This window comes from Mucor mucedo, assembly GCF_025094135.1.
Source record: "Mucor mucedo strain NRRL 3635 chromosome Unknown EV154scaffold_178, whole genome shotgun sequence".
NCBI lineage: Eukaryota > Fungi > Mucoromycota > Mucoromycetes > Mucorales > Mucoraceae > Mucor > Mucor mucedo.
This window is the reverse complement of record NW_026252462.1, coordinates 15,687-35,765: the sequence shown is the minus strand read 5'-3', so window position 1 is coordinate 35,765 and position 20,079 is coordinate 15,687. Positions and strand designations below refer to the sequence as shown.

The 20,079-nt window shown below is 36.9% G+C and overlaps 7 protein-coding genes across 7 annotated transcripts; 2 read left to right on the top strand and 5 right to left on the bottom strand.

Annotated features, from left to right (window-relative positions):
* The first annotated feature begins 753 nt into the window (after window positions 1-753).
* Window positions 754-2,777, top strand: EV154DRAFT_607207 (ATP synthase subunit alpha). Its single transcript, XM_051607598.1, has 4 exons — window positions 754-857; window positions 926-1,153; window positions 1,213-1,702; window positions 1,761-2,777. Exons 1-4 carry the CDS (start codon window positions 792-794, stop codon window positions 2,618-2,620), a joined length of 1,644 nt encoding a protein of 547 aa, XP_051451640.1. The 5' UTR covers window positions 754-791; the 3' UTR covers window positions 2,621-2,777.
* On the bottom strand, window positions 2,737-3,746 carry EV154DRAFT_528243 (caffeine-induced death protein 2). The gene is made up of 4 exons (XM_051603565.1): window positions 3,358-3,746; window positions 3,156-3,307; window positions 3,001-3,096; window positions 2,737-2,931 (listed from the first exon to the last, which is right to left on the bottom strand). The coding sequence occupies exons 1-4, from the start codon at window positions 3,410-3,412 to the stop codon at window positions 2,821-2,823; spliced, it is 414 nt and encodes a 137-aa protein (XP_051451639.1). The 5' UTR covers window positions 3,413-3,746; the 3' UTR covers window positions 2,737-2,820.
* On the top strand, window positions 3,747-5,261 carry EV154DRAFT_528240 (maintenance of mitochondrial structure and function-domain-containing protein). Its single transcript, XM_051603564.1, has 8 exons — window positions 3,747-3,861; window positions 3,936-4,012; window positions 4,075-4,215; window positions 4,279-4,367; window positions 4,429-4,669; window positions 4,738-4,931; window positions 4,999-5,148; window positions 5,207-5,261. Exons 1-8 carry the CDS (start codon window positions 3,776-3,778, stop codon window positions 5,228-5,230), a joined length of 1,002 nt encoding a protein of 333 aa, XP_051451638.1. The 5' UTR covers window positions 3,747-3,775; the 3' UTR covers window positions 5,231-5,261.
* On the bottom strand, window positions 5,262-7,297 carry EV154DRAFT_546090 (transmembrane amino acid transporter protein-domain-containing protein). Its single transcript, XM_051604683.1, has 2 exons — window positions 6,494-7,297; window positions 5,262-6,431 (listed from the first exon to the last, which is right to left on the bottom strand). The coding sequence occupies exons 1-2, from the start codon at window positions 6,989-6,991 to the stop codon at window positions 5,403-5,405; spliced, it is 1,527 nt and encodes a 508-aa protein (XP_051451637.1). The 5' UTR covers window positions 6,992-7,297; the 3' UTR covers window positions 5,262-5,402.
* Window positions 7,298-10,083: 2,786 nt separating this feature from the next.
* On the bottom strand, window positions 10,084-12,516 carry EV154DRAFT_607203 (uncharacterized protein). Its single transcript, XM_051607597.1, has 3 exons — window positions 12,270-12,516; window positions 10,212-12,188; window positions 10,084-10,134 (listed from the first exon to the last, which is right to left on the bottom strand). The coding sequence occupies exons 1-2, from the start codon at window positions 12,502-12,504 to the stop codon at window positions 10,315-10,317; spliced, it is 2,109 nt and encodes a 702-aa protein (XP_051451636.1). The 5' UTR covers window positions 12,505-12,516; the 3' UTR covers window positions 10,084-10,134; window positions 10,212-10,314.
* A 375-nt stretch (window positions 12,517-12,891) lies between these two features.
* Window positions 12,892-13,311, bottom strand: EV154DRAFT_401244 (uncharacterized protein; the record flags this gene model as incomplete). The annotated part of the gene is made up of 1 exon (XM_051595286.1): window positions 12,892-13,311. A coding segment is annotated over one exon (420 nt), but the record flags the coding sequence as incomplete, so codon positions are not given.
* Window positions 13,312-14,026: 715 nt separating this feature from the next.
* On the bottom strand, window positions 14,027-18,932 carry EV154DRAFT_607202 (uncharacterized protein; the record flags this gene model as incomplete). Its single annotated transcript, XM_051607596.1, has 5 exons — window positions 14,027-15,974; window positions 16,039-16,216; window positions 17,085-18,029; window positions 18,088-18,458; window positions 18,692-18,932. 5 exons carry the CDS (start codon window positions 18,930-18,932, stop codon window positions 14,086-14,088), a joined length of 3,624 nt encoding a protein of 1,207 aa, XP_051451634.1. The 3' UTR covers window positions 14,027-14,085.
* Between the last annotated feature and the right edge of the window lie 1,147 nt (window positions 18,933-20,079).

The following is a 20,079-nucleotide window of genomic DNA, read 5'->3' as shown; positions in this document are numbered from 1 at the left end:
AGAGGTTATTTGGTTTTCTCGATTAACTGTAAGAGCATGCATGAATTCGTTTCAAAACTATAAACACAGTAAACGCAAATGATCCTTGTGCTTTTTTTCGGCTGATCTAATTGGCCGAAACCTAAATTGCTTACGTCAGTTTTAGAGGCTTTTTATACAAAAGACGTTTTTTGATTTATCATGTAAACTTTCTTTGTTATAGAGAGACAGATCATTGATCCCTTTTATAGAATGTCTTATATTAGAGAGGTGTTATTATTGAAATATATATCCCTGTTCTAGTATAATACAGAAAGTTCTGTTTTCCAAAAGATTGGTGTTAGAGTAGTACCTTGTGTGGATCTTAATATCGTGTTTTATACTAGTGTTGCCTTCTTTTAAAGGAAGCCAGCATAAGCTGCATGATGCTAATAGTAATTGATCAAATCAAAATTTTCTCGGTTGTTTTGTACTGAATTTGCAAAAAGCGCTTTGGGTTAAGTGGGAAACGGGCTAATATAAAATGACATGCTACACGCTTATGGGTTTAGTAAAAAAAAAAAAAAAAAGTGTAGACGGAGTATTAAAAACAGGGTGGGGGGGGGGCCTAATAAGTTTTTTTCTGCGTGGCCTTTTTTTTTTGTTTGCCCTGGTGTAAAAGCAGAAGTGCACCCCCGGATGGATGAACAGTCACCCAAGGCCAACGCGGTCTTTCAACCCAGCTATTTTTTTTTTTTGGCTCTACAACAGCCCCAGTTTTGTTTTGATTTTTTATTTTTCTTTTTTTCAACCCCTCTCCCCCCATTACCCTAATGTTGAGAAACGCTACTCGTCTTGCACGTCCTACCTTGGCTGCTTTTGCCAAGTCTACTCCTGCAGTAAATAGATATAGAAAGAAGAATACTGAAAATAATAATAATGATTGTTAACCCCATGTTATTATTAGCGTCTTAACCTTGGAGCTGCCTCCATTGCTTTAAGAACTTATGCTTCTGCCAAGCCTTCCACCTCTGAAGTCTCTTCCATTCTTGAACAACGTATTCTCGGTGCCAACTCCGAGGTCGATCTTCAAGAAACTGGTCGTGTCTTGTCCATTGGTGATGGTATTGCTCGTGTTTATGGTTTGAAGAACTGTCAAGCCGAAGAGATGGTTGAATTCTCCAGCGGTCTCAAGGTAAAAGTTATAATCGAGTTTAAGAGAAAAACAATGTATTAAAACCATTTATTTATTAGGGTATGGCTCTTAACTTGGAAGCCGATAATGTCGGTATTGTCGTTTTCGGTAACGATCGTTTGATTAAGGAAGGTGATACCGTTAAGCGTACTGGTGCTATTGTCGATGTCCCAATTGGTCCCGGTATCCTTGGTCGTGTCGTTGATGCCCTTGGTAACCCCATTGATGGTAAGGGTCCTCTTGACACCGTTGGTCGCTCTCGTGTCCAAGTTAAGGCTCCTGGTATTTTACCTCGTCACTCCGTTAACGAGCCTATGCAAACTGGTATCAAGTCTGTTGATTCCATGGTCCCCATTGGTCGTGGTCAACGTGAGTTGATTATTGGTGATCGTCAAACCGGTAAGACTGCTGTCGCTCTCGATACCATTCTTAACCAAAAGAACTGGAACAACGGTTCTGATGAAGCCAAGAAGTTGTACTGTATCTACGTTGCTGTCGGTCAAAAGCGTTCTACTGTTGCCCAATTGGTCCGTACTCTCGAAGAGAACGGTAAGTTTAGATATTACATAATGGAAAGCCTAGTTAACTAACTTGCATTGATAAATAGATGCCATGAAGTACACCATTGTCGTTGCTGCCACTGCCTCTGAAGCTGCTCCTCTTCAATACCTTGCTCCTTTCTCCGGTGCTGCCTTCGGTGAATGGTTCCGTGACAACGGTCGTCACTCTTTGATCATTTACGATGATTTGTCCAAGCAAGCTGTTGCTTACCGTCAAATGTCTCTCTTGCTCCGTCGTCCTCCTGGTCGTGAAGCTTACCCTGGTGATGTTTTCTATCTCCATTCTCGTCTTTTGGAACGTGCTGCCAAGATGAACAAGGCTTTCGGTTATGGTTCCATGACTGCCCTTCCCATTATTGAAACTCAAGGTGGTGATGTCTCTGCTTATATTCCCACTAACGTTATTTCCATTACTGATGGTCAAATTTTCTTGGAAGCCGAACTTTTCTTCAAGGGTATCCGTCCCGCTATTAACGTTGGTCTTTCCGTCTCTCGTGTCGGTTCTGCTGCCCAAACCAAGGCTATGAAGCAAGTTGCTGGTTCCATGAAGCTTTTCTTGGCCCAATATCGTGAAGTTGCCGCTTTCGCTCAATTCGGTTCTGATTTGGATGCTTCCACTCAATTCTTGTTAAACCGTGGTGCCCGTCTCACTGAATTGCTCAAGCAACCTCAATACTCTCCCTTGTCTATTCAAGCTCAAGTTCCCATCATCTTTGCTGGTGTTAACGGTTACCTTGATAAGATCCCCGTCGGTAAGGTCGTTGAGTGGGAAAAGGATTTCATTAGCCACGTTGCTACCCAACATCCCGAAGTCCTCGAGGAAATCCGTGCCAAGGGTGTCCTCTCCAAGGAACTCGAGACCAAGCTCCGTGAAGTCTGTGATAACCATGCCAAGGGTTTCTATTAAATCTAACCAATCTTATTTTTTTGAACATGCCCCCTTTTCACCCATCCTCTCTTCATGCCCTCCCACACTTCACCTCAAACTTTCGTAACTCTTTGCTTTTGAAACACACCAACTAAAAAATGCTCTAAATTACCTTTTAATTAAAAAAAAATTATACAAAAAAGAGAAACATACATATTTCTAAATTATTGGTTTTATTATTATTTCTCTAATGAAGTAGTATCAAATGCTCTGCACTTGTTCTTGAATACTTGTAAAGTACGGTCTCTGATGATTTCCTCAACATATCTTTCGTTAGAAATGGATTGACGCTACAGATAATTATCATTAGTTTTTTTTTTCCTAGTGTGTCTACAAAAAAAAAAAAGGGTAGTTCTTACCACAGACTCTTGTGTAAAGATACTGTTCTTGACTTCGAAATCGTCAGGATCTTCTTGTAATTTTCTGTTCTTCTTGTCAAGATCCTCGTCCATTAACTAAAGAATATAGGTATAAGAATGGTGCACGTGGTAGAGCTATTAGGTATTTTTTTTACCTTAAGACAATAATTGATAGCCTCGTCACGCTTAGCATAGGCTTCTGTCATTTGCTTAAAGAAATCGCTACAGACTCCTTCGGCGTGTGTTCCATTGCTATTGAGTCTGTTGATTACATTATCGTCAACTCTACGCAACTCCTTCATGAAGTCTATTCCGAGAGCATTTAGCGTGGGACTATTGTTATTTATATCGACTTACCTTTGAAGAAGGAGAAGTTGAAGCAGGTGGCAGGGCTGAGTTCTTTGGAGGACATTTGTGAAAGAGAAAGAAAATAAAAAAGGTTTTTTTTTTTTTGGTCGTATGTCAGGCAAGGGTAGGCAGGTAGGGCAGACAGGCAGCGGAAATTCAATCTAAACAAATCTTGCTTTTTTTTGCATTGATGCCTTTTTAAAGACTGGCATATCAATTGCAAGAGATCGTGGCGTGCTGTGAAGCTTGGATAAGAAGATCATAGCACCGGTAACAGCTTTATTTCTATCGCGACAATTAAACAATGAAAGAGTGAAAGGGTTATTTCGTCTAGGCCATAATAAACGCGTCACGTAGGGTATAGTGCTTTTGAGTGAACAGCATATAAAAAAAAATTAAGGGCATCTTTTTTTATTTTCTTTATACGATGAGTGCCATGGATATTTCAGACGATTCCAATAATCCTACTATTGTCTCCAATGCACAAAGTAGTTCAGGACTTTCAATATCAGTGTAAGAGAAATTATAAAAGGGGTGGAGGGAAGCATGCGCATTCCTCATTAAAAAGCTAAAGCGTTTTAGAATAGTCATCCTTTAGTGTTGCTGAATATTTCTGATCACTATACACGTACAAAGCTACAGACGCCCGCGGCTATCGAGAATGGTAAAAAATAAAATAAACATAGCCCAATGGAAATAAGAATGTAATGTTAAGGTTTGAAACAGGTAGAATGTATGGTGCCTTGCTCGCTTCCCAATCAGGTCGAGACATTGATATCGTTAATTCATTTGATCTTCCATTAGCCACTGAGGGTAAAGATAATGTTGTTCTCGATGTCACGTTTTTATCTTACAAGCTAGACCAATGTAAGTGAGCATTCGACAAGTAATCTTTTGATATATTGACAGCTTTCTGTTGGGGCTAAATAGTGAAGCAAGTGTTCCCCACACTTGATTTTATGGGCTGGTATTCACTCGGAACCACACCTACCGAAGCCGATCTTAAACTTCACGAGCAGGTTAGAATGAATGGAAAGTAAAATAGATCTGAGGTGTTTTAACTGATAAAACAATGGATAGTTTCTTCGAGTCAACGAGTCAGCCTTGTTTTTACAGATGGATCCAAACGCGTTAACAGGCGGAGAAAGAGAATTCCCAGTAGACATTTACGAATCCATCATTGACATAGTAGATGAAAGTGTGCGACCTGTTTTTATCAAATCCACGTATAAGGTTGAGACGGGCGAGGCGGAATGTATTGCTGTGGATCATGTGGCCAAACCTAGTTCTTCCAGCAAAGACACAGGATTAGGAAGCACTTGTAAGTCATCTGAGGATTTGTTGGGGGGTTCGGATTTGATTTATTAACCTTTTTATGTATTAATCAAGTGATTGCTCACTTGACCACGCAGAGAAACGCTATCGCTATGTTAAATTCAAGAATTCAATTCCTTTATCAATATTTACAGGATACCAAATCTGGCGTAATACCCGTCGACCATGATATCATCCGTCAGATATCCAGTCTTTGTAGAAGATCGCCTATATTAGAGAAAAAGGCATTTGATGACCAATTCTCTACAGTAAGTGTTTGATGTGTATATATAAAATTCACGGCCCCCCACAAACTAATAAACACACTTCATATAGGAGTACAATGATGTACTTTTAGTAGCTTATCTTGCATCCATCACAAAAGGGTTAAATACTGTAAATGACCTTGTGGACAAGTTTAACCTTGTTAATGGCGGAAATGGGTCTTCTCAAAACAAACCCATATCAGTCAGCAGAAAAGGAAGAGTAAGTGTGTTTCTATCTATACTATGCATCATGTATTAAATGTATCATTTGTTTTTAGCGTATGAATACCTCAAGACATTAAATAAAAAGTTTAAAATGAAGTTTATTATCAAATGGGTTAAGAATATGGTATAAAGAAAGGAAAAAAAGAAGAGGGGGTATTAAGAGGATGTGTTAAAATTCTATGTTGAAAGAAGTAAGAAATATACAAATGCGTGTTTGGGGGGATAAGGTGAAGTTTAAAATGGGGGTATTTATCCTTTCAAGGTAGCCGAGATAGAAAAGAACATGACACCGAAGCCCCAAACAATCAGCAAACCAGCTGCCAAGTCTAAAAACCAATGAGGCTCCAAAGATCTATCCATAGACATATCGTTTTCGCCACACAAATCATCGCCACCATCAACAGTGGCTACATCATCATCAAAGATCAAGTTGCGAGAGCTAGAAGAGATGGAAGTGGTTTCCCATAAGAGGGGAGCCTTCATATCATTCTCATCAGCTGTTAAAGTATCGGTAGCAGTCAAAGTAGGGAATACCATCAAGTTGCTAAGCTTGCTAATGGCCGTCTCGGAAGAGTCTTCAGATTCAACCATTTTGTCGGTGTATGTGCGACGCGTGACAAGATAAGCACAAGCAGGAATAATGTAAGCCAATGTTGTGGCAGAGAATCCACCGACAAGCGCATAAACAGTTCCGAGAGAACGTACCGCAATGGCGAGACCCAAAACAATGGTAAACACACCCACAGTTACTGCATAATGTTGAGTATTGGAAGGCTGCTTGGTGGCGGTTTCAAAGCCTAATGATTTTTGAACGGCTTCACGTGTAGGAAAGATGCCCATGGGAATGGTCAGGATCATGCTGATAGAAAGAGCAAAACGACCGATATTTACAATTGGGTCATCTGCAGCAAAGTTCATAAAGAGATTGGAGTGAACCTTATCACCAAAGCACAAGTAACCAATAACAGCAAAGGTCATAGAAATCATCCAGCTAATACCGGTAGATAAGATTGTGGTGTGCTTCCAGCTGGAAGTAGCTTGGTCTTCCAAAGTCAAGTAGTTATTGAAGGCAACTTGGTGACAAGTAAATGCAAATGCCATAATACCGAGGGCACCAAAGACATCATCACCAATGAATTCCAATGGGATAGATTCTTTAGGAGCGTAAGCGGGTGCTCTGATTAAAATGGCTAAAAGAATAACGGGTAAACAAAGGACAGAAATGATGGACCAACGAGCTAAAGAACCAATCGATCTTGACATGTTTAAAGGTAAAATCTATAAATGCAGAGACATGTTTAGTTGATAAATTTAATAAATGATAATAAAAAGAAACTCACACAAAAGATTCCAACGAATACTAAAATAAATGTACGATCGGCTAAAATGGGGAATTGAGGCAAATAACGACTGAATAACATGGGAAGACTATCACCCAGCAGGATGAAATAACTGACTGTTCCTCCGCCTGCTTGTACACAAATCATAAAGTTTACGAAATAAAAGCCGGGTCTGCCTAATAAGTATTCGACTAATCCAGCGAATTTATAAATGCCAACTCTTTGACCAGCAACAATCAACATGTATAAGCCGATTTGAGCCAAAACAGCTACGACAATCGATGCCATAATACCGGTAAAGAAACCAGCACGAGCAATGGCAAATGGTAATCCAATAATTCCTGCGCCCACTGTGGCATTCACCAAGTTAAAGGCGACTTCTGTCTTTGTGCGTGATCCATATCCAGGTCTATCGGATTGTAATAAATCTCTTTCGGCTGTTGTTAATTGATATGCTTTTAATGGTGGCGATATAGAACCGTATTTGTTAGAGGACATTTGTTCGAGCAGTAATAGTGATAAAAAAGAAAAAGAAAATGATAATAAAAAAAAAAAAAGATTGAAATGACGAGATTTTATACCAAAAGATCAGAATTAGGGGGTTAGTTGCCTTTTAAAGTAGTGATTAGAACACAATGTATTATTGTCGCTCGTTATTTTACTTAATTTTTTTTTACGCATGATCGACAAGCTCTCAATCATTAATCAGTGTTCAGTTATCATGTGCCACCCGTATCAACCTTAATAGTAAAAAAAACAGCATGCAGAAGAGGGGATGTATCGGCATGACCAAAAGGGAAGTGCAGAATTGGATCTAATTAAGTAAAAAAAAAAGCGGAACCTATCAAATTATATAACGATTTCGACAGCAATGATCAAATCTACGAATGCTTTTGATTGGCTGAAAATCAATAGATTCCTCAAAAACTTCATCCTCACCCCTTTAAAAAATGCATAGCACAACCCGAGCTCTCCTTTTGAAAAGCGATAGAAAACGACCATAGAGTCTCTAAGGGCTTCGGTATTCTTCCCTCCGAGACCTTTTTCTTGCTGAAAAATGACAGGTGATCAGCAACATACACAATTGGTGAATGTTGATAACGCTTCTCCACGTGCCCTCTCATTTTTATTTATTATTTTTTACATGTCACACGTTATATTATATTGCTATTGACATACTTTTTTGTGTATACGTATGTAATCTATTGTTCCTTATTTTCTCTTTGTTATCACAAGATATCCTTATCTTGTCCCTGACGATAATTAAAAATAGCATTCATATAAGGGGATTTTATCATCCATTATAGGAGGTACTTCTAATAAAGTGGCGACACGTCTTTCTCATTTATTATTCTCGTGTTTTTAATTAGAAAGAAGCACTTGACTTTTTTCGTTGTTATGCCAACCCCACTGCAATTTTTATCTTGCGTTTTATTATGTGTAAATTTGTCAATGAAATTGTGTGTATTTTTAGGAGAATTTAAGCCCTAAAATTACGTCACATTAAAGTCTATACTTCCCACATTCAATAAAAAAGCCCCCATGTTACACTGTATAGAAAAAAATGGATGCTTTTTTCGCTTATCTTTCCGCTGAGAATGATGTGACTTTAATAACCATATACCTTGTTTTTCATTTTAAATCATTCTGTATTTTTTTTACATACAATTTCATATCACAGGCCATTTATTAATGTCTATTCCAGCATTAATTCAGGTTGAAGCTCCGAGGGAAAAAAATAAGATGATCTATAGGTAATCTCATCTTTTTCCCCTCAGCGAAAAAAAAGTGCAATAAAATATAAAAAAGGCATTTTAGGATGGATTTGGGGTGTAGAATATGTTCCCGCTTTTTAAGGTTTGTTTTTGTGTGGTAGAAAATAAAAAGAGAGACTAGGAATTGTAATTGGTTCAACCCTGTCTCATAAAAAACATGTTTACACAAGAAGGGGTTTTTATCATCCTTACTACTACTTGGCCCTTTGTATGTGGACTCCCCTTAGATTTTTTTTTCATAGTAAAGCATATGAGAAGGCTATGGCCAATAAAACATGTCAAAACGTGCTTTCAGGAACACAGGCTTGGCATTCTGCTATTGACAATCACATTCTATAAACGTTGCATATCATTATGTGAGCACTGTTTTGATTGGATGAGCTTATATGGTGCTATAATTTTAAAATGTAGCATAAATCTGCGTTATTTTATAAAGAATTGGCCTCTCATATAGTCTACACTAGCGTTCGATTTGAGAATTGAAACTGCTAGGCGAGTTTCCAAGATCCCTCGAGTTTTCGGGATAGAAATTACATGCGAATAAGCCTAAACACATAGGAAACGCTCTTTTTTTTCAAAAAAAAAAAAAAAAGCATTCATTATAATATAAATTCTTGTAAATAGTCACTGGTAGATTAACATATATCAAATGCTGAACTCAGTAGTTGTTACCAGTAGTGATTTTAGCAGTAATATGTACCAAATGGTGAGGCATATTTTACGAGTAAAACATTCAGGTTTTTAGCCTGAAATAACAAAACTCTAAAAGTGATCCTTTTAGTTTTTGTTTATAAATCATCCCCCTTCGTAATTCTGTTGAAAGAAGCCTTTTTTTTTTATTGTTTTTGCTACGCTATTTGTGGATCTTGACCATAATTGATATTTATATGGTGCAAATTTGAACTTCTGTATATGAATACGCCTGTTTTCTAGTATCTGAAGGCTCAAACATATGGATGATCAAATATACAATTAAATCATCCTGACGTAAGCTAGCTCTTGTTTATCAGTTTATGAATAACACTCACTTCTGATTAAATAGACAATTGAATCATCCTGATGTATACGAAGGCTTTTTTATCAGTCTATAAATAAAAACCATTCAAACATTTTTTCCTTCCCTTCTTCTCTTCATTTTTTTCTTTTTTATTCTTATACTGTGTAACACCATCTTTTTAAAGCGAAGTATTAAATATTGGGAAAAGGTTAGTTAACAACAACTTTTGTTTTCTATAAAAACACTAAAATATTAGATAGTTATCTTTTTTTTTTTTTTTTTTTTTTTTTAAAAAAAAAAAAAAAGAATAGACTCCCATTTTTATTATCACGGCTAGAGCTAGACTTCTCGATATGATGAAAACTTGTCCATTACTCGTTGCAGGCATTGTAAGCCTGTATCTTACATTACCAACCACGGTGGGTCAAAATATACAGTAGCATCAAAGAAATTGCTACAGACCTCATATTATCCCAGAACAAAGCCAGAATATGTATATGCCAGCGAAGAACTGTTGAATGATGAAAGAATTTTCTTCGATGTTATACAACAAAAAGGGGAGGTGGTTATGGAGAAAAATAAAATAGCAGTATTAGGGGTTTAAATTCTTCTTCTACAATAATGTAATCCATGGCCTCTTCACCATCTTCTGTAGTTATTCCGCCTTGACCGTCTTCAATAAAAAAAAATCTATACGCATTGCCCATTTAAATATATTTAAAATAACATTCCAAATGGGTAAATATCCTATAAATTTGTCTTTCATTGTAAACTCCAGAATAGAGTAAGATGAAAAGAGAATAATAAAAAAAAAGATGAGACAATCCTTGGTGTTGTACAAAGCCTTAAAAAACACAATTGGTTTCATGCTGCAGCAGAAGACAACTAAAATAATTAAAATCGGATATATATATGTTAACATTAATTTAACAATAAAGGTATTTACTTTGAATAAAGATTAATTTCCCCGAAAATAGAAGCCTTTTGTTTATTTATTTCTTTTGCGATAGTTAAATTTCATCATTAGTAGTGGGAAAAGGCAATGTTGATTATGAAACATGTGCTGGTAAACGATAAATGTATATGCCATGTTCTTGACTCATGTGGTAAATGTATGAGAGTCTGTGAATAAATATCCTATCACATGCGGTACAATAATTTTTTTTGTTATGCTCGTTTGGTAATATACTGATCTGCGATTTTCCTAAATACGATTGACCTTTTGAATTCAGTTTGTAACTACCAATTTGTCGGAAATTGTAATAAATATCCAAATGCGACCAATAAGCGGAATTGGACCTATATGTGTTTTTACAACCAATGCACTGTCTATTCTCATCCTCAATGATGGGGATGGTATTTAAATGGGGATCATACGGTCCTTTTGTGTAGTCCACATTATAAAAATTTGTTAAATGCATATGATACATCGCCTCCGTTTTGAATGACTTTTTACATCCAAAACATTGATAATTTATATCATTGACATCAGGAATCGTGTTTACATGTGGATCACGCTTTTTTACGGCGGGGCAATGATTACGTCGCAAATGGAGTCGCAGAAAGTACGTACATTCGAATGCTTCTTCGCAATATGTGCAACTAGTTTTGAAGTTTTCAGTAACGTTGATGATATTTTTGTATTTGCTCTTTAAATGTTCATAATACTTGGTCCTGTTCGTGAATCTCTTTCCGGATCCAATACACTCATTATTTGTATAATCGATAGAAGGCACTGTATCCAAATGAGGATCATAATAGGCTGGTATGATATCTGCTCCGTAACTACGACGTAAATGCGCAAAGTAATTAATTCTGGTTTCGAATTGTTTCTTGCATCCAATACATTGTTTGTTTACATCATTGATATCAGGCACTGTGTTGAAATGTGGATCTATTTCATCGATAGGTGTCAAAGCTTTTGAACCATACTTTGTCAAGATATGACTACGATAATCATCCTTGGTATTAAATGTCCTTTTACAACCAGTACATTGGTTATTATCATTGTCAAGATTGGGTACCGTATTGATATGCGGATCACCTTCGTTTAAAACCACTGCACTAGATCCGATAACTGAATTATCGCATGTTATTCGTTCACCATTTTCGTCATGTGCGTCAGTAACTATGAGTGTGTCTGTGCTGGAATGGCCAACAAATAAATCAGGGGAAACCTGTGCTTGATGGGTAATAAGCAAATGTTGATAAAATTCTTGGGTGTCATAAAAGGTTCTTTCGCACACAGAGCAACAGCAATTTTCGTCAGTGACAGTTGGTATATATTTTGTTTGTGGATCGGAAACCTCCGCATCGGGGAAACGCTCTGGGCCATACATAAAAAGCAAGTGGGATCGGTATGTTTGTGTGCTATCAAAAGTTATCTTGCAAGCGCTGCATTGATTATTTTCATCATAAAAATCCGGTGTCGTGGAACCGGCATGTGCTTGGGCTGTTGGGACAAATTTAGGTCCATAGTGTACACGCTTGCGATGTGAGACCAAATACCGTAATTTAGACAAGCGTACGCCACATATCTTGCAATAAAGACAAGTGTTTGTTACAGACTCCATTCGATGGGCTCTCCGCAAGTGTATACGGTACGTGTTCATGTTTTGATAAGTGCGGTTACATACATTGCAGTAGCGGTTAACCTCGTCTATGATTGGTTGGAAATCTGAATTCTGTTCGCGTGCAGCAGGATAACCGATGATGTTGTGAACACGCTTTAAGTGACTTGAGTAGGACGATCTTGAACAACATTCTTTCTTACAGGAAAAACAGTATAAATTCTCTCTGTTTAAGAGACGCGGGATTCTGGTTCCATTGATACCGTGACAAGGTTCCAAGTGCATGTTCAACTGCTGCCAATCAATAAAGGTCAGCTTACATACGTTACACTCTAAATTATCAGACTTGCCCCCTAAAATGATTATATGTGGTTTAGTGAAAAGGTTCACGCTATGAACATTAGCAAACAGACTTCTCTTTTTTCTTTTTTTACCTCTCACTGATTCGGGCAATGCAAGTTTGAAATCCTGGTACAGTGGTTCTATCAGAATTCCGCGTGCAGAACGAGTCACTGACAGCAAATTCAAGGATGACTTGTCGTCTTCCTCTAGTTTGACAATTGAATTGCCCAAGGTTACAGCTGCATGAGTTTGTGATGTTGTCTTGATTGGCCATGGTAATAACTTTTTTAATTTACGGGTTCGTCGTGATTTAGATTTGAGTTTCATTGCGTTAAATAGAAAGAAAAAAAAAAAAAAGCGTTGGTGTAACTAAGGTTTTACGCATTGTTATACACTATTTTCATAAATTAGTCGTGCACGCTTAGAATAAAATTTCTCCATGTATATTCTACAAACCAAATGAACGAAAGAGAAATATATCTGTTATCATTAAATGGTATACTGCTAAAGTAGAAGGAAAATGTTTCATAATAATGAAGGACCCGGATGAGTACCCTATTGTATGCGTATAATATAACTTTCATTTAGAGTCACTTCATCCAAAAGACTAACCTACTAGTTCTTCAAATAAAACAACGATTATAATTTGAATGATTTATGAACCTACTTTCCACTTTCTTGTATTTTTTGTTTGCTACTATTATCGTCTATGGTCTCTTTAATTTTTCTTTCCCTTCTTCTGTTCTTCTTTGTGTTCTTTGGCTTTCTTTTGTTATATTTTCTACCACCGTCTAATAAAATGTCTGTTATTTCTTCTCTTGCTCTTTGAACACCTTGGTACAGATAGAAGCGGTATTTTATCGTTATACAACCATTGAATTCGAATATCCTGTTGAGATTTAGTAGAATGTAAGTAATATAATGAAGATATGTAGATGTATTCACTGTTTTTGCGGTTGGTGTATTTAGCAAAGCATCACCTATTACCTCAGCAACCGTCCTTTCCATTTTTTTTATATATTTTTTTGATCCTGCATAAGTGTAATATTCTTTGGTAAAGCATCTCCTAAGCTGATGATCATTTTCCTCATCACCATAAGAGGCAGAAAGTACTTGATTACGGTTTGGGTCTATTGCGCTAAGTAAGACAGTGTTCAAATCTTCACTTTTCAGAATGTCTGCAAGTAGGGTTATCAGGACTTCTTGATCAGAATAATGAGCGAAGTCCTCTTAATCGGTTTGCAAACTTTTATGAGTAATAACATCAGCGGTACAGCCGTCTATTCTAATTAAGTTTGAAAAAGCAAACTTTTCCTTCTTGTCTGGATCTTGAAGTGTTTGAAAGCTAATATGCCCAAAACATTTATTGGTAATAATTTGTCAGGTACTGTAGCTGTCAAATGTGTTCAAGTTTTTTACCTGCTTAATCTGAGTCTTTTAAAATCAAAAACCTTGCTAAACATGAAATGTTTATCTTTGTGAGCGTTTTAAGAGTTTTATACCAATGAAAGTTGAAACCGAGTGATATGAACCTCCACTTTAATGAAGGCACAGGAAATAAAAAGTACAAGCGTCGGAGTATTTGTCGTATTTCTTTATCGTCTTTATCTTGTTTTCTTTGACCCGCTATTCCTCTTCGTATAAATCTTTGTCCAAAAAAAAAAAAAAAAAAAGACTAAAACAATTCAAATGGTCTAACTAATAACCGAGCTTATTTTACAAATGTTTAAGAATCCTAAGACTAAATGGTAACGGTTAATGCAAAATTAGCCAGAATAAAGTAACTATCAATTTCAGCTCAAATATAACCTTCTTTTGTTATAGATAAAACTAAAATATTCTGAACTCGGAAGGAAGAGAGTTCATTTTGTTTATTAATTGGTTTTCCAGTGGTTATTTTTCTCCTTCTTATGAACCATGAAGTTGATTTATGTGGTGAAGGTACGAGTCCCTGTAAATGAATATTCTATCACATGCAGCACAATAGTTTTTTTCATCATCTTCGTTTCGCACCACGTTGACATGTGGATCATCATTTGTATTTTCACATTTCGGTTTCAAATTGTATTTATTTACCAAATGCATCCAAAACCTCCAATCCTCGTTGTATACCATTTTGCAAGCGAAACATTTCCTATTTTTGCTATGGAGATCAGGCATGGTATTTAGATGAGGATCATCTGGACCTCTTGTAGTGTCTAGATTATAGTTTCTTGTTAAATGACGGTGGTAATCAGACAACTCATGGAAAGTCTTTTTACAGCCAATACATTGACGGTTTTTATCTCTGACATTCGGCACCGTGTTAGTATGTTGATTATACCGATTGATTGAAGCGGCACACGGACTATATCGCAAATGGAATCGATGAAGGTTGTAAGAACCGAATTGTGTACTACACCGATCGCATTCGAACTTCACAATTTCTGCCTTCTTGCTTATGTCTTTGTCACTGCTTTCCAAAACATTGTAATTGTTTTTCAAATCATTATAATTGCGTTCCAAGTGATCATGAAAACGGGCTTTGCCCATAAATTTCATTCCGCATCCAATGCATTGATAGCTTTTATCATTTAAATTTGGCACTGTATTCAAATGAAAATCAAAGGAGGCTGGGAGGATATGGTTTCCATAGATATGACGTAAATGCGCAAAATAACTGTTTCTGGTATCGAAGATTTTTTTGCATCCTATACATTGTTTGTTCGTATCATTGATAACAGGTACTGTGTTTAAGTGTGGATCTTTTTCATTCATGCCGGTAAACACTTTTGAACCATACTTTGCCAGCAAATGACGTACATAATTAGTCTTAGTACGAAATGTAAATTTACATACAGTACATTTGTTGTCTTCATTGTCAAGATCAGGAAAACTTTTGGCATGCGGATCATCCTTACTTAAAAATGGAGTCCCAGACTTGATAGCAGAGATTTTACATACAGCACATTCACATATGGTGTCAGTATCTTCGAATGGGTCTGCAAAGGACTGAAGTTCATTAAATAGTTTGTTGATGACTCGCCGGCAGTAATGATAACATAAATGATGATAATATGCTTCAGTGCTATGAAATTTTGTCTTGCACCCAGAGCAGTAGCAATTTATGTCGATAGCAGTGACTACATTGTCTATGTGCGGATCGAATATACCAGGAGCGTTATCAACATCCAAGCCAAGACGATTTGATCCATAAATAAAAATCAAATGATCTTGGTATGATTGTGTGTTGTGGAATGATACTTCGCAAGCGCTACATCGATTATTTTTATCGTGAAAATCCGGTGTCGTAATACCAGCATGTGCCTGAACTGTAGGAGAAAGCTTAGGTCCGTAATGTTCACGTATACAATGATGGGCCCAAATGATTTTTGAGGAGAAGAGTCGGCCACATATATTGCAACTATAATTCCCAGGTTTTCGTTCCCTAGAGTGCTCATTAATTTTATGAATTCTCTTCATATGTCCACGATAAATGGGAATAGACTTGTAAGTTTTATGACATATATTGCAGTAGAGAGTACGTTCATCTATGATTGGGGGGAGATCTCGGTTGGATTTGTATTGTGCAGGAACTTGGCTAGTAAGGAGGTGGGTGATCCTTAAGTGTCTTGAGTAGTCCCTTCTGCCAGTAAATTTTATCTGACAGGAATGACATTTTAAGTTTAGTCTGCCTAAGGGTGATGGCGTTTTGAGGTCATTAACATCGTGACAAGGCTCCATGTGCATGGCCAACTGCTCCAAATTAACAAAGGTTAACCTACATAGATTACACTCTGTATTGTCACCGCTGTTCTCTGAAGCGAGTGTTTGCAGTTGATTAGAGTGGTTCGCACTTCAAATTGCTTTTTTCAAGTTTACCTTCATCTAAATCAGACAGTAGATCTTTAGAATCTTGATCTAACGGTTCTCTCTTTATAGTCACGCGTCGAGAACTTGTCACTTGGCGCAAAGGTATGAAGGCCTTGCTGTCCTCTTCTAATTTTATAGGAACATCTTCTGATGTTTTACTGACGCGAGATCGGGATCTAGTCTTGACCTGCGGTTGTATTGGTTTTTGTAATTTATTGATTTGTCGTGGTGTTGACTTGATTTTCATTGCTCTTCAAGAAAAAAAGACGCTGGTGTGACTCAAAAATTAAGTTTCTTAAATCGGGCTGTAAATATCTATATCATTATGCTAGAGACGACCCTTCTTCTGAACGTGACAATAACCTTGAAAGAACATTCGGATGAAAATGAATGTATACTAAGTATCTTAGAATTTGGGTACAGGGTATATGACTTTTTAAAAGTCTTTGATAGCTCTTAAAAAATCCATAGCTAAGAAAGAAAAAATGGGCATACACGAAACAAGTTAACACATGAACAATGAATAAATATTGCTTTAAAGCTTAAAGTATTTTAATCAATTATCAACATGGATATCCTGAGTACTGATAAAACATTGTATAGACAACAGATCATAGCATTTATTTTTATAAATCATTGTATAATTTTTCCGTAGCTGCAAATGATGTTACAAGGCTAACAGCCCTCACTATTAAAAGAGTAGCATATTAGTACTCAACTTTTGAATCTTTTAAAATCGGTGCAGCACTAACATGTTTTATTATTTCGTTTTGAAATAGTTAATTTTGTTTGACATGTGGACCATGTATTTGAATTATGTGGCGAATGTACGAGCTCCTGTAAATGAATACCCTATCACAACCAGCACAATAGTTTTTTTCATCATTCTCCATTGATATGTTCTCCAAATTATTTTCACGTTTCGGTTGCAAATTGTATTTACCTACCAAATGTAACCACAACTTATAAGCACTAGTGTACGTCTTCCTACAGCCAGAACATTGCCTAGTGTTGCTATGGAGATCAGGTATAGTATTCAGATGAGAATCCCTTACGCCTATTGTGCTGTCCAGATTGTAGTTTTCTGTTAAATGATGATAATAATGAAACTTCGAATCGAATTTCTTTTTACAGCCAATACATTGAAGGTTTTTATCTCTGACATTCGGCACCGTGTTATTATGTTGATTAGACCGATTGGTTGAAGCGGCACACGGACTATATCGCAAATGGAATCGATGAAGGTTGTAGGAACCGAATTGCGTATTACACCGATTGCATTCGAACTTCACAATTTCTGCCTTCTTGCTTATGTCTTTGTAACTGCTTTTCAAATGCTTATGAAAACGGGTCGTATTCCAAAAATTCTTTCCGCATCCAATGCATTGATAGCTTTTATCATCGAAATTCGGCACTGTATTCAAATGAAGATTTAAGGAGTCTGGGATGATACAATATCCATATATATGACGTAAATGCGCAAAATAACTATTTCTGGTATCGAATATCTTTTTGCATCCTAAACATTGTTTGTTTGGATCATTTATATCAGGTGCTGTGTTTAAATGTGGATCTTTTTCATTCATGCCGGTAAACGCTTTTGAGCCATACTTCGTCAGCAGATGAATTATAAAATTGTTCTTACTACCAAATGTAATTTCACATACAGTACATTTGTTGTCTTCATTGTCGAGAACAGGTAAGCTTTTGGCATGCGGATCATCCTTACTTAAAACTACAGCCCCAGACTTGATAGCTGAGATTTCGCAAATAGCATATTTACACTGGTCGTTAGTAACCACACCAGAATAATGATCATCATACAAACGAGTTACAGCACGAGGGCAATAATGACACAATAAATGACGATAATATTCTCCAGTGCCATTAAAATTTGTGTTGCACACAGAGCAGTAGCAATTTTTGTCGATAGCAGTAAGCGTATTGTTAGCATGCGGATCAAATATCCCAGTAGCGCCATCGACATCCAAGCCAAGACACTTTGATCCAAATAAAAATCAAATGATCTTGGTACGATTGTGTATTGTGGAATAATACTTTGCAAGCGCTGCATCGATTACTTTTATCGTATAAATCCGGTGTCGTAGTACCAGCATGTGCCTGAACTGTAGGATTAAACCTAAATCCGTAATGCGCAATCTTACAATGAGAGGTCCGAACGAGTTTTGAAGCGAAGAGTCGGCCACATATATTACAACTATGATCCCCAGGTTTTCTTTTTATAGGCTTTTTACCCATTTTATGAATTCTCTTCATATGTGTACGATAAATGGGAATAGACTTGTAAGTTTTACGACATATATTGCAGTAGAGAGTACGTTCATCTATGATTGGGGGGAGATCTCGGTTGGGTGTGTATTGTGCTAGTAACGAGGTGGGTGGTCTAGTGGCGTGAGTATCCCTTTCTGCTAATAAATGTTATCTGACAGGAATGTCAAAATAAGTTTAGCTTGCGTGGGGGCGCTAGTACTTTGTAGTCATTGACACCGTGGCAAGGTTCCATGTGCATGTTCAAATGCTCCAAATTAATAAAGCACAGCCTACATTGGTTACATTTTAAATTTTCAAGGCTTTTCTCTAAAGTGAGTGTTTGAGGGGGATCAGAGTAGATTCGCACTTAATGTTGCTTTTTTAAGTTTACCTTCAACTGAACCGGACAGTAGATCTTTAGACTCTTGGTCTAACAGTTCTCTTTTTATAGTAACGCGTCGAGAACTTGTCACTTGGCGCAAAGGTATGAAGGCCTTGTCGTCTTGTTCTGTTTTAGTATCGATGTTATTTAAATCTGTAACGACAAAAGTTTGAGATTCTGTTCTAATTTGCTCTGGTTCTGGCCTTTTTGATCGAGTCTTAATTCGTCGTGGTGTTGACTTTATTTTCATTGTTCTTGACAGAAAGAGAGAAAAAAAAGACGTCGGTGTAACCCAAATTCATTTAATAATCAGTAACGTCTAGGCTAAAGACTTCAAAGCCTCCATATACACGGTATATAACTAACACCAAATCAAACATGCGTATTTGCTCATCTGAATGCTGTTGTAAGGTCAATGTGACTTATAAAAGAATGCATCATAATGAATTGATTTTCCATCCATTTAGTATACAAACGAAGTGCTTATTTCATGACTTTCTAAGAGCAATACGATTTTTATGATTTTTGTGCGATTATTTATTGCGTCGCCGATATCATTTTATTCCAAACATACACTGATAATTTATATGAAACAAAAACCCCTTAAACAACAAGACACTGAGATTAAAATATTAGCCAATAGAAAGTTAAGGATAATTCTGGCATGATTTTTCATTTTCATTAGGTATAAGTATAATTAAGAGTTTTTTTTCATTTTCATTAGGTATAAGTATAATTAAGAGTTTTTTTTTTCATTTTCATTAAAGAATAGGTTGAGCCCAGGGTAGCCACTCCCAGACCTGTTCCCCCCTATTACCGGCCCTCCAGGCTCGAGGTCTGGTACACTATGCTCACAAGCTGAAACTGGCCTTGTCCCAACTTGATCACACTGCCTTCATATGAAAATGCCGACAACGCTTCGCAGACGCACGATTGGTAACGCTAGCACTCCTCCCTTCAGGCGTGCAATAGAGTGAAGAGAAAAAAAAGGGACGAAGTCGAAAAAAATGGGCCTTATTTATACCTTTTTTCACAGTGCAAATTTTAGTTGCGCAGCAATCATGCAAATCTGACCTGAGTTTCAACATTAACAGTCCCGGGCTGTGTTTCTGGATAGTTCCAGACAAAAAAAGTCACAGACAGTGACTTTGGCTCGTTTCGCCTATGCGTACCCACTAGCCCTACTAAATTGCTTTTACCAACACTTACTCTTTGTTCATGTCACTATACCTTAGACAGCGTATAGTTTGACATGATTTACCATCGTTTAACAAAAGACCGCAGACTTCTAAAAGTTTTGGAAATGTGTCGTTTATGACAATTGTATGATTAGATATCAAGTGGACGATTAGGAAGCAAACCCATTTCTACTCCATTTACAAATCATGAATAAGAAT

Bases quoted from the DNA above. Each gene is read 5' to 3' on its own strand.
- EV154DRAFT_546090 (XM_051604683.1), bottom strand. From the start codon at position 6,991: ATGTCCTCTAACAAATACGGTTCTATATCGCCACCATTAAAAGCATAT. The intron at 6,432-6,493 runs GTGAGTTTCTTT...CTGCATTTATAG, and splicing joins TATTCGTTGGAATCTTTTGT to ATTTTACCTTTAAACATGTC.
- EV154DRAFT_528240 (XM_051603564.1), top strand. From the start codon at position 3,776: ATGAGTGCCATGGATATTTCAGACGATTCCAATAATCCTACTATTGTC. The intron at 4,368-4,428 runs GTTAGAATGAAT...AACAATGGATAG, and splicing joins ATCTTAAACTTCACGAGCAG to TTTCTTCGAGTCAACGAGTC. The intron at 5,149-5,206 runs GTAAGTGTGTTT...ATTTGTTTTTAG, and splicing joins CAGTCAGCAGAAAAGGAAGA to CGTATGAATACCTCAAGACA.
- EV154DRAFT_528243 (XM_051603565.1), bottom strand. From the start codon at position 3,412: ATGTCCTCCAAAGAACTCAGCCCTGCCACCTGCTTCAACTTCTCCTTC. The intron at 3,308-3,357 runs GTAAGTCGATAT...CTCTCGGAATAG, and splicing joins CAACTTCTCCTTCTTCAAAG to ACTTCATGAAGGAGTTGCGT. The intron at 3,097-3,155 runs GTAAAAAAAATA...TATATTCTTTAG, and splicing joins CTATCAATTATTGTCTTAAG to TTAATGGACGAGGATCTTGA.
- EV154DRAFT_607207 (XM_051607598.1), top strand. From the start codon at position 792: ATGTTGAGAAACGCTACTCGTCTTGCACGTCCTACCTTGGCTGCTTTT. The intron at 858-925 runs GTAAATAGATAT...TGTTATTATTAG, and splicing joins TTGCCAAGTCTACTCCTGCA to CGTCTTAACCTTGGAGCTGC. The intron at 1,154-1,212 runs GTAAAAGTTATA...TTTATTTATTAG, and splicing joins AATTCTCCAGCGGTCTCAAG to GGTATGGCTCTTAACTTGGA.
- EV154DRAFT_607203 (XM_051607597.1), bottom strand. From the start codon at position 12,504: ATGAAACTCAAATCTAAATCACGACGAACCCGTAAATTAAAAAAGTTA. The intron at 12,189-12,269 runs GTAAAAAAAGAA...TAATCATTTTAG, and splicing joins ATTGCCCGAATCAGTGAGAG to GGGGCAAGTCTGATAATTTA.